The sequence below is a fragment of the Ctenopharyngodon idella genome, chromosome 11, assembly GCF_019924925.1.
Source record: "Ctenopharyngodon idella isolate HZGC_01 chromosome 11, HZGC01, whole genome shotgun sequence".
Taxonomy (NCBI): domain Eukaryota; kingdom Metazoa; phylum Chordata; class Actinopteri; order Cypriniformes; family Xenocyprididae; genus Ctenopharyngodon; species Ctenopharyngodon idella.
In genome coordinates, this window is record NC_067230.1 from 5,195,848 (window position 1) to 5,209,022 (window position 13,175).

General features: G+C 37.3%; 1 protein-coding gene across 2 annotated transcripts in view; it reads left to right on the forward strand.

Moving 5' to 3' along the window:
* The window catches only part of LOC127522764 (inactive N-acetylated-alpha-linked acidic dipeptidase-like protein 2), a 317,380-nt gene that overhangs the window by 261,158 nt on the left and 43,047 nt on the right, over positions 1–13,175 (forward strand). For both annotated transcript variants that reach the window (XM_051913038.1, XM_051913037.1), the window contains exon 11: positions 6,901–6,996. In XM_051913038.1, the coding sequence (XP_051768998.1) occupies positions 6,901–6,996 (96 nt within the window). The remainder of the gene's footprint in view (positions 1–6,900; positions 6,997–13,175) is intronic.

A 13,175-nucleotide genomic window follows, 5' to 3' on the forward strand; every position in this document is an offset into this window, starting at 1 on the left:
TGATTTCACCAGAATGAATAGATTGTCTCCGCAACTGTCTCAAGCGATAGATTAAAGCTCTCGTCTGTGTGAAGTCTGTGCACAAGTGCCAAGAGATCACTTGCACCACTGACAGCGGCAACGAGCACTCAGCGTGATTTCAAAAACAACACATTCCAGTGCCAGATCACCTCTTATTTAACACAAACGAATGAATTGCTAATCAAATGGAGATGTTTCTTTTGTATTAGGTACATTAGGTTTTAGGTGCATTAGGTTTTGAAGCATTTGATTAAATGTTTTGGGTGAGTAACTACATTTTTCAGACATGCAAAATAGTTCCAGCAAACAGTTGTGACAATTGCACTTAGAGTTTAGAGAATGTTAAGACTGTTTCGAAAAATGTGCTAAAGGATTGAGGAAAAACTGTAATATCTTTTTCTTTTTTTTAAAAAACAAAGCAAAACTCCAAACTTTTGAACAGTAGTGAAAAATGATAGACTTTTTATTTTTGTTTTTTATAGTTTCAACCAAATTGGTCTCACAGCATCTTTTCACAAGCATTTGTCACTTCCCTGAAATACGACCCATAGGAGCGTTTACTAAAGTTGCGCCCCTATCGACAACAGGACACTTTCGTTTTAATGCATTGTACCCTTTTATCTGCGTCATATTTCGGGTGTCGCGTAGCACAATTGGTAGAGCATTGCAATATACAACAATATGCGATCATGTGATCATGCGATCATGGGTTCGATCCCAGGGAACGCATGTGCTCATAAAGTGTATATGCACTATAAGTCACTAAGGGTAGGTTTAGGTTTGGGGTAGGTGTAGTCGTTAATAAAAAAATGAATTTTGCTAAATGGAAATGGGCCAAATGGGGACCGTGTAAAAAGTCCACACATTGCATTTAAATGAACACGCATTTTGATTGGTAACGACGGTCATACGTCATTTCATGACAACAGACGTAACATGACACTGTCATTATTTTTACACCAGCTAGAGGGCGCATGACTTAAAAAAACGACCTATAGAGTCTCAAAAATTCAGTGATCTTGAAAAAATGTGATCTTCCCTTAAAAGCTACAAAATAGTAATGTGCATCCTGTTTATTTATTCTATGTGGGTGTTTTTTGGTGGATAAAATTTTCCAGTTCTCACTATTAACTATTACCTATGACTTTTGCCTCAATAAACTCCTAATTACTGCTTATTAATAGTTAGTAAGGTAGTTGTTAATTTTAGGTATTGGGTAGGAATTGGATATGATTAAGGGATGTAGAATATGGTCATGTGGAATAAGGCGTTAATATGTGCTTTATAAGTACTAATAAACAGCCAATATCCTAGTAATATGCACGCTAATAAGCAATAAGTTAACAATGAGAATTGGATCCTACAGTGAACTAAAGTGTTATTTATGTATTTATTTATTTAACTCAAGAACCTGTAAGACTTCCAGCACAAACTAAGCTAATTATTTGTAAAGTTTTACTAGGGATTAAAATAGACCCTGTTCACATATTTATTGCTGTTTAGGTTTAATGACTGAATAAAGATATCCAGGAATTTTTATTATCTTATTTGTGAGAAAAAGTGTTTTGTATTGCAAATTACTTTTATTGGGTCTCTAAACAGTAATATGCAGCTGTTGAATTTTAATTGCTTGTTGCAGAATTGCCTGTGGACTGGCCACTCCAGTCGTAACAAGGTCGTTTTGTGTGTGTAGAATAAACAGGAAGCCTTTCCCTGGTGTACGGTAGCTTTAGCTAGTTGGGGTTTGACTGTCAGATCACATTTAAACCTGTAGACTCTTCCCGAGGTGAGCCTTGAGGTTTCCTGCTCACTCAGTCAGGAGAAACCAATTCACCTGCCTGAGATATCATTCCTGAGTAACCTAAGCACAGCCCCATTCACATGTAGCCAAGGTCTGGAGGTTAGGTTATTATCCTGAGAGCCATGTGTTTATCTATGTGAAGAGCGCTGGCCTACTGTCAGATAACTGAGCAAAATTGCCGGGTTCTATTCAAATGGCTACATGAAAAGCCCAGCTTGTCTTCTTGTAACCGAACACCTGTATTAAAGGACCCACGTTGTGTGGAAAACGACTTCTGTTCATTAGGCTGGTGAAGAGTGGTGGGACACAATTAAAATTACAATCAAGAAATCAGTTCATCCTCTGAACACTCAGTATTGATTATTAATTAATTCTAAGAGAATGGTATTTTTCATGGCCACAGAAAAATAATTCTTTCTTAGCATTTACAGTGCTTTGTAATAAGCATTTACAGAGGCTATCTATTGCAGACAGAGAGTCAGAACCAAATATTTATTGTGCACAAGTTTTATTAACTAAATCACGAACACATAACTAAACTAACAAACACATAACATACACGCAGGTCATACACATACATAGGTAAAAATGAGAAATGATAGAGTTGAACCGGAAGTGGGACAGGAAATGGAGCTATGGGAAAAAGACAAAGAGAGAGAGGGAGGAGCATTGTGCGCTGGCTTTTAACCTCTGGTCGAAGTCACACCTCTTAGGGTTGACCTGACTAATGAGAAGATTGAATTTCGGAGCGACAACTTTCATCCTGTGGGGGCTTTTTACGAGCCCTTGCGTTTGTGGCAGGGGATCTGCATGTGAAACTGGCTGAGTTGTTTTGAAGAAACTATTAAAGATTCTTGTAATACTGATATGTTGCACAGGTATCAATATATCATATACACGATCATACTTCAAAATACAAACTCGTAGACACCAAACTTGGTATAGGTGAGTTTAAGGTGTTAAATATAACAAATAATTGTGTCTGATTTGTCTCAGTCATTACAGCTCACCCCAAACCAACTTACTGGAGATGTTGCCACACAATCGCCAAAGTAATAACCCCTGGCAAGGCTACCGTGCTTCAAAACAGCAGGGTCTGCTCTCAAGTGAGATGAAAAGCTGTGTGGGAAGACAGGCTCTGGGTGTAATGGCTCTAATCTTCAATGCGAAATAAGTCTTTGTTGTGCTCTCTGTGCAGCCCCTACAAAGAGAAAGACACAAACAGCGGCCATCAACTTGACGATGCCTCATGACATTCTCACTTTTGGCCTGCATGCGTTTAGATTTTTTTTTTTTTACTGATTGCCTTCAAACCATTCTCAGCCACACTTTGTGAAATTATATATAACAAAGGGTAATCAAAACCATTGGTAAATGGTTTCCTAAAAGGAGTTAGATATTGCCATTTTTGTTAGGACATTTTGTGTGTGGCTCAGGGTTTACACAAACACACAAAATGTCCCCACAAAAATGGCAATATCTAACTTCTTTTAGGAAAACAGCTCATAAATCATACTTTTTTTTTTTTTTTTTTTTTTTTTTTTTTTAAATGCAGAAAATTTTCTGTGAAGGGTGGGTTTAGGGGTAGGGTTAGGGCTGGTTCACACAGAATGCGTTTTTGCTTTGAAAAAAGCGAGACTCGGGCTGCGTCTTTTCAAAGTTTAACTTATTTTAACTTTAGTGCCACATTTTTTTAGAATGGCGTGTCATGCGCAAGATATTGCAAAAGACGCAAGATGCGAGTGCAACGGTCAAAAACGTCCGTCTAGCGTTTGTTTACATATAAAAATGATGGAAAAGTAGTGCAGTGTAATAGAAAAAACGCGTTCTGTGTAAACGGCCAATAAGGGTTAAGGGATAAAATAAACAGTTTGTACAGTATAAAAATCACTGTGTCTATGGAGGGATGATAAAGATCTTCTGAAGTGAAGCCATGGCTTTTTGTAAAGAAAAAAAAAAAAAAAATCCATATTTAAAACTTTATAGACTATAATCACTGGCTTCCAGCAAAGGCCATACTCAGAAATTGGAGCTTCACACTCATTTGAAAATTACCTATAACATCCTGTGACATGAAATTCATCTAAATTTAATTGGTCTCATGGATGTGGCTGTTGTGGTTTATGGTCATAGTGGCACCAGCTGGCTGCAGCAAATGTGGCATATTCAAAAGAATTTGACATAGTTCTTTTACATTTACCCACTTTCACATTGCATTTAGGGTTGTGGTGGTGCCGGGGCTTGGGCACCTCATTGCTGCTTGCAGCTATATTGTTTTGTATTTTCGTTTTGGGTAACACTTTATAATAACTGCATGCTATGAAGCATTAGTTAAGCAATAGTAAATAGTTAATTCATCATCTAAAGCATTAATAAACATTAATAAGCAGTTTATAAATACAGCTATAAATGCTTAATTCTTGATTTATAAGCATATCTATCATACTTTATTAATGATCAATTTATCATTTTTAAATTAAGTATTACATTATTTACAAACCAGTTAATTGGGAATTGTCAGTGGTTTATAGGATCATTTAGAAAGTGTAAGGAAATGATTAACTATTTAAATGTACATTTATACATCTTATTTAGACATATAGTAATAATTAATCAGTGTGTTAATAAATGCTTTATTAACATGTATTCCTACTGTAATTCATGATTAATTCCGGTAGTTATAAAACATTTAGTAGTTGTCAGTTAACTATTTTTGTGAGCTCATCTAAAGTAAGGACTATTTATGCCCCATAAAGCTTTTACAAAGCAGATTTAAAATACAATTATTAAACACATTATGGATATGCTTATAAATCAAGAATAAACCATTTATAGCTGTACTTATAAACTGCTTAATGTCTATTAATGCTTTATAAATTATGAATGAACTATTTACTAATGCTTAACTAATGCTTCATAGCATGCAGTTATTATAAAGTGTTACCTTGTTTGTTCTTGTTTTGTTGTTGTTGCTGTTGTTGTGTTTAAATTTTTCAGAAGTGTCAGTGTATAAAATAAAATGGATAATTTGTTACTCAAGTGACTAACTAAAATCCATAGCAGTCCAAAAGGTTTCTACGTTAAAAAAACTGGATCACTACTGTTGCTAATGGCTGATCATTTTTAACGGAGTGTCTATTTACACTAAGTGCAAATAGCGTTCCTTGTTGGCAAACACTATTTACACTAGCTCCGCCCTCCAATGTCTGGTTGGGCCACTCAAGTTTTAAAGAAGATGCGTGGAATTCAACGTCTTCAGTCGTGCAGCAGTAGCAAGTAAGGCTCGCAGACCTGGCTTTTAACGCGATCGATGCTGGTTCAAATCCGCCTTTTGCTGAGCTCGCATTATTTTAATTTTTATTGAAAGTAAATGTTCTAAAAGTGGAAATACACTGCGAACGAGTGTTTAATAATATTAAAAATTGTTTATTGGGTAGGGTTAGGGGAAGGTGTATGGAGGGTTTTTATTCTCCCAATAAGTCAGCATCCATTTTATAATTTTTTAATAAATATAATCATTTACACTCTATGATATCATTGCATCCTGTTAATGTACAAAAATACTGAGGTGCAAATAGTATCTGCCAATATAAAGTGTAGATAGCATCTAATTACTATTTACTCTTATTGCAAAGAACTGATACTTTTACATGGTGTAGATAGAATCTATCGCTATTTTCACCTATAGTGTATAGCATATCGCTAAGAAAAAGCTGCTATTGTCACTTAATGTAAATAGCATCTATCTATTACATTTTTAATAAATGTATTGAATATTCATACTTCTAAAAATATTAATTAACATAACATGTTAGGAGCAAAGCCTGTTTGATCTGAGTGAATAACTCCTGATGCATTTTAGTTTTAGTGATTTTAAATGTGCTTTGAGAAGAGCAATAAGTTTCATCTTTGTCTGTCTTTAAAAGTAAGAAAATATTGGCAGAGTGCGTAGATAAAGGAAATAAGAGCATAAGAGGTGCGATTTTGTGTGCATATTTTTTTTTATAAAATTCAATTCCAGATCCATCAGGCCCAGGGGCCTTCCCAGTAGGAATGCCAATGATTGCATCAGGTATCTCTTGAATAGTCATTTCAGATTTCAATGCTTTCTGATCAGCTTTACTCAGTTTTGGAAGGGGAAGCTGATTGAAGGAAGACAGAAATTGCTGCAGGCTAAGTATAGGGCTTGGATTCAAATAGTCCTTCATAAAATTGTCTTAAACAGTCATTGATATCCTTGGGATTTAGTATTTTGCCTTCCTATTTTTTAATTTTATGACTTAATATGCTGGCATCTGTTTTTTTCCCACAGCTCAAAGTGTTTTTGCTTAACTTAATTAGAATAGATCTTATTTTATTTATATTTGAGTGTCATTCTTTTTCTTATTCAGGGCTGCTTTATCCCTGTATATTTTCATTACCTACAGGGATACAGCAGCTCACAGCATCCTATGTGATTTTACACTAATTAAGCAAAGGGTAAACAATAATAACAATAAACATAAAACACAAAGCTAGTTCTTCCTGACTAGTTTCTTCAAATGAAGCACAGTCTTTGCAATGCAATGAACTGCCTCAGATGCGGCCGTTCTAATTACGGACAAAACACGTATGCCCAAAATTATCCTAAATTCGCTGGTCAAAAACCTTGTAAGTTTTGCACCACTCAGATTGAGGACATAATTTCTATTAAAAAATGAATAAATAAATAAATAACAATGAAAATGGTCAAAAATGACCAAAAAGCCTTCAATCATTTCACATTGAATAAAATCTTCAGCCAATTGTAATCCAGCCATCAAATGATCCGTGCTATTTGGAATCTTATATTTTCAGTGCTGAAACATTACTGTGACCTTCAAACAACAATGATATTTCACAACATCACATTTGTTTTACAATCATCCTTGTTAGACAGGAAACTTGACTTTAAAAGACATATTCAAAGACCTACTACTCCAATATTTCTATTTCAGATGTGTATTATGACAGTTAAGCCTAACTTTGTTGACAGCCTTGTATGGGTGTATGTTTTAATTTTTGATTCTTTGTGTTTTTTGTCTCCTTTTTAAACCTAGAGAGCATTTTTTCTCTCTGAGGCCTTTTTCCCTCCTGAGTCTTCATTAGGAGAGACCTTGGATCCAGCCTTCAAACTCCATGAGACTATTGCCAAGGTAAGACTATCCTCCTCCTTACGCTACAAAAGTCCAATAGTGATTATTTTGTTTGTTTGTTTGTTGTTGGCTGGCTGGTTTTTCAGGTACTGCAGTGTTGTATGCCTATAATTGTCATTAGGATTTCGTTTTGAGTGGAAGACTTTCTTGCTCAGCTTTCAAGTGTTAATTGCACAGCTACAAAAATCATAACTCAAGAGACAAATGCAGTGAGAAAACAAAACAAATAACTTCAAAAGTCATATTTTCTGGTTATTGGCAGCTTGTTTATGCTAAATCTTTTGCATTTTTTCAAATTTATGCAAATAAACAAACCTTTTTCTTAGTCTCTGCTTTAATTCCTTTAAGATATGAATTTTTAACCTGAACATTCTGTTCTCCAAACTCTATTCTCTCAATAAATGTATGCATTTTGATGGCAGGGTCGAAAGTTTGAATTTGTTTAGTAATTTTAAAAGTTTCTGTGTGATATTTTATGAGCACTACATTAAAATAATATAAAGAAAGATGTCACTTATCAATGGTAAAATGTGAATCTATTTTATTTATTTTGGTGTCTGCAATGTTGCTCTCAAAAGCCACTTGTGAAACTACTACTAAACCTTGAAAATACGTAGTCAAAATGAATTCTGATTTGCTAACTGTTACTTGTGATGAATTTAGGTTTAAATTGGGTTGTTTAAAAGTTCGGGAATTGATTGGATCACAAAAAATGGGTATTACATACTAGAATGAATCCAGACTGAATGTGTTTTGGCTAATAGCTATTTGGCTAATGATTAATGTTATCCAGTAACTCACGCAGTCTAAGCAACTTAGTAATTTGTTGCACAGAAAGAGAAGTGAAGATAATGAAGTCAGGCATTTTTTTATGCACTGATTAATCATTCACATTACATGAGGAATGTGTATGAAGAAAGTCCATTTTGATTTCATGTTGACTTGATGTCCATTTGCAAAGTATTTGCTCATTGGAGAGCTTGTCCAATCATCATATGGAGAAGTGAGTCTTCCAGACTGGACAAAAATATAGTGACCCAGTGTCCGGCGCTCTCTTGGGTCACGTTATGAAACCCCAGCAGTGTTTCAATCCACAGACACTGATTGCATGGCTTCTGACAGCCTGTTCCCACCCCGGCACTCTGTAGAGGAACAGCACGCATGCTTGGATTCAACAAGAAACCCTGTGAAAATGTTATGAAATATAGATGAAACAGGCTGAAGATTTTATAAACATTTTTTTCTCTCTCTCTCTGCCAGTTATGGCCGCAGCATTAACGGCAGAAAGAAATATGAGCATCATTAAAGTTCCTCATCACAGTCAAGGAGATATTGTTCTGCACCATGAATTATTCAGGCCGCTTGAAGACACACTGGCAATGACACAAAGAGTTGTGGGACAACAGTGCATGCTACAATAGATGAAAGGCTCTCAAAGTGTCCGTTCATTGTCTTGTCTCCTTCAACTACACATTCAAAATTCAATATATACAGGAACATTACAGTAGATTCTGCGTCTGCAGAATCTGAGAAGGTAAATATTTAGTGTGGTTTTGAATTCAGTGAGCAGTTTTGGAAGTGTCAAAATATATTTCTCAGAACAATGGGCAGAAAGGTTGGGAAACTTCCCTGAATAACAAAACAAGATAGAAAGGGTAAGATCTCAGGCTGTGAAAAGCATACAAAGACACACACACTCTCATACACTGGTGTCAGATTTGCAGATTCGGGGTGCTGTCCAAGGGAAGGGCTCCAAGCTCGGAATTTGGCCCGAATCCAGAGTTATTTTAGAGTGATGAGCTGGGGTGGTGGAGGGATGCTAGAAAACTGTCGTGGGAGAGGTAGGTCAGCTATAGACATTGATCAGGCATAACATTATGACCACTGACAGGTGAAGTGAATAACACTGATTATCTCTTCATCACAACACCTGTTAGTGGGTGGGATATATTAGGCAGCAAGTGAACATTTTGTCCTCAAAGTTAATGTGTTAGAAGCAGGAAAAATGGGCAAGCGTAAGGATTTAAGCGATGACTGGACGACTGGTTCAGAGCTTCTCCAAAACTGCAGCTCTTGTGGGGTGTTCCTGGTCTGCTGTGGTCAGTAACTATCAAAAGTGCTCCAAGGAAGGAAGAGTGGTGAACCGGCGACAGGGTCATGGGTGGCCAAGGCTGGCCCGTGTGGTCTGATCCAACAGACGAGCTTCTGTAGCTCAAACGCTTAAGAAGTTAATGCTGGTTCTGATGGAAAGGTGTCAGAATACACAGTGCATCACAGTTTGTTGCGTATGGGGCTGCATAGCCGCAGACCAGTCAGGGTGCCCATGCTGACCTCTGTCCACTGCTGAAAGCACCAACAGTGGGCACGTGAGCATCAGAACTGGACCACGGAGCAATGCAAGAAGGTGGCCTGGTCTGATGAATCACGTTTTATTTTACATCAGCCGGGTGCGTGTGCCTCATTTACCTGGGGAACACATGGCACCAGGATGCACTATGGGAAGAAGGCAAGCCAGCGGAGGCAGCGTGATGCTTTGGGCAATGTTCTGCTGGGAAACCTTGGGTCCTGCCATCCATGTGGATGTTACTTTGACACGTACCACCTACCTAAGCATTGTACACCCTTTCATGGAAACGGTATTCCCTGGTGGCTGTGGCCTCTTTCAGCTGGATTTTTGTCAGATCCATTACCAAGAGTTTAGCATGGTAATGGATATAACAATGTTATGCCAGGTTCAGACTACACAATATCAGCCCCATTTTTGCACAATCTGTTTGACCTAGGGTGTGATGGTGATTCATAAATGACAATGGGTGTTGGGATGCAAAAAAATCTTTCATATAGTGTGTCATAGTGGACAACAATCAACGCCACATCTGCAACGCTTCACAACGTCAAGACAGAAAGACTAGCATGTTTAATATTTTTTCAGTCCTCCGCAATGAGTTCTGTCACATCTGTGATGTTGGCCAGGAGCACAGAAGCTAATCTGTACACAGCTTTCAAACATGGCAAATGAAAGAGATATGATGGTATTGGTGCTGCTAGGTGGAATTATGCAATGGAGGAAAGGTTCGTAGAGCTATGGCAACAATACTACTGCCTTAATGATGTTTCCTCGAGGGACTACAATGACAGTGAAACATACAATGACTGAGGCACTACAGCAACCCAGTAAGTACTGGAATTAGCATTAAGCTAACACGCCACTTCAGTAGCCTGTTTGTTTATGTTCTTGCTTCCAGAAGTCAGACCTAGTTCCGCCTACTTGATGACATCACACACTTTGTTAAAGATGGCAAGTGATGATTGGTCGTGAAGCAACGTGTAGTCTGACATGTTTCTTGTCCACAACACAACAAGAATTTTCTGCTGCTGCTAATTATTGCTGCTGCCGTACAGCAAGTACAGAGACTTGCAACTGCCTATATATAGATACGCTGCTGTGAGCATGTAAGACATGCTGCTGCTACACAAATAGCATATATAAAATTACCCATAGCAGATCTATACAGGTGGAGGTGGGGAAGGTGGGGGGTTTCAGAGGAACTCTGTAAGTGTGCTGCAAATTGCTACAGCAAACATTGACCAGATAAATTAAATTAAATATTAAAATCGTTGGCTACAAATGCAACAGGAAACAGTCAGCTTATGCCATGTATTTAACAATGTGATTGTTTAAGGACCTGCAGCATTTCGAGTTTAATGACAGAACTTGGTATTTCATGTTAGCTATTGTAATAAATGAATTGGGGAATTAATACAAGTTAAGCTCAATCAACAGCTCTTGGGGGGTAATGTTTCTTTACTACAAAAATGAAATGTCTCTTTTCTTTAAAACAAGCAGAAACCTACTTTTCATGAATTTAAAATTAGCACTCCATCAATAAGACACATAGCATTTTGAGTCAGTTAATTGATTGTTTGATTAATTCAATGTGATTCTGACAATTTAACTCATACTGTACATTTAAAAAGTCATTTGTAAAGCATGCAGTGATTTGTTGATACAATGAAGTATTCTTTGGTGAATACAAAAGGAAGGATACCTGATTGTTAATAATTCATAATGCTGTCATGTATGTTATAGAGCATAAAAAATTAGATTTATTCTGCCAACATGCAGAACTTTCACACTCACAGTCACCTAATCCTCTAGAGGACGTCTTGTATAAATATGCCCTACTTTCCAAACAGTACGAGTTCTTAGTCACATTGGCCCTGTAATGATGCCGTAAGGGTTGCCGTTTTCTGCCTGCCATGAGCTCGGCGTGACTCTTAAGCCAATATTAATGAATGCTAATGCCTCTTGAGAGTTTCCTTAATATCACGTGACCTGTAGTCACCTGCCAGCCTTTCCCAAGTTAGCGATCCAGTGAAATAACAGCTACCGACATCGTTAGTTTGGTGATCCAGATTTCATACGAAAACTAAACTCAAGTAGCCCCCCGATGCCAGCTTAAATCGGTGGAGGCAGACGTGAATTGATGGGGTGTGAGAGTTGGGTACCGGCGCTGTCTGATAGTCTCCAGCTGCAGTACAAGCACACTTGAAATCCCCAGGTCCCTCTGTAAGGCTAGCGCTGTTGTATCTGTGGTGTCACGCTTCTCTACGCCTCCAGGTCCCGTAGGACCTCGGGCCCGGGCCGAACTCTCTTTTTCTGCAGGCTGAGGAGCCTTGGGAGTTCGTTCCACGAAGCTTATCACATCCTCTGCTCATTTTTCAACCCCACCTTTACAACCACAGCTGGGCTGGGTTGACAGGGAGGACAGAGGGGCCGAGTAGTACTTGAGTCAGTTCCACACAGCCTGGCATGGAAGCCTGGCATCGATCATTTGAGCCACAGGTATGCGTACACTCCATCACCCCCACAGGGCCCACATGCAGCAACTCTCTAGGGCTCAGAGCCTCTGTGCTGACTACCTAGAGCACTGCTTTAAAGATCTACATCTAAAGTCGCTCATTCCCTTAATAGGATAGTTTGCCCTCATTTTAGAATTGCAGATCCATTTGCAGTACTGTAGCGCTGTGAATTTTTTTGCCTTGGTCCCCTTTTCCCACTTTTGCCAAGTCTGGCTATGCAAGTTGTAGAAACTCTACACTGTAAAAACAACAGCAAACATGTGTGTGTGTGTGTATGTATATATATATATATATATATATATATATATATATATATATAGATAGATATATTAGTGCTGTCAATCGCTTAAAAAAAATTAACTCGATTAATCACAGTTTTTTTCTGTGATTAATCGCAATTAAAAACACTTAAGTTTTTATATGTTTTTAATGTATTTTATAATGTAATAATTTCACAGTTAATCTCCTAATTAAAACAACATAAAGAAACAACATGAAGACAGTATATTTTAAATACTTGTTTAATGGCATCTTTTTATGAATGAAGGCCAGTATCACTGATACTAATAGCCTACAGCTACTGATGTCTGGATGAAATAGATTTTTTTTCCCCAATTTTAAACATGAATTATAGCCATTCAACATTACAGTGTAATTGAAAGCTATATAATTTTTTACATTTATTAAACTTCAAAAATATAACAACTTTTAATTTAAGTGAACTTAGAACAATCCTCACATAAACTCATAATAAATGTCATATTTACCTGTGCCTTTCCTATCTGTCTAACAGAAATTGAATAAAGTTACCAAATAGTCTGCACTGCATAATTTATAGCCTAAATTAAATATAGATAATCATTATTAAAGCTACAAAAGTTATTTAGTCAAGAGCAGTGAGTACTTTTCTCTGTTACCTTTGTTCTTTCATTATCTTCAATGACAGACGGCATTAGTGGTTGCTGTCACTTTAAGAGTGAACTTACGTTGACGCATGACGCAGATCTCACACGCATCCCACTTTCTCACAACTCTTTACTTTCGTTTTAAGACTTTATTTAACTCATTTAAGGCTGCTCATATGAGGATACTGGACAAAATGGATATTTTTGGCATTATTGTGCGTTCAAACGTGACAGAGAACTCGATTCTGGCGCGCGTCTTTTTTCTCCCTAAATCTGAGCTGCTGAAGACGAGGTGAATTCATTTTGTTTTTGAAGAAAATGCTCCCTCAACTCTACCGAAATTTGTTTATGTCGGCGTGAATCATTTCACACCGGACTGCTTTGTGAAGAATGTCAATACAAAAGGACAAT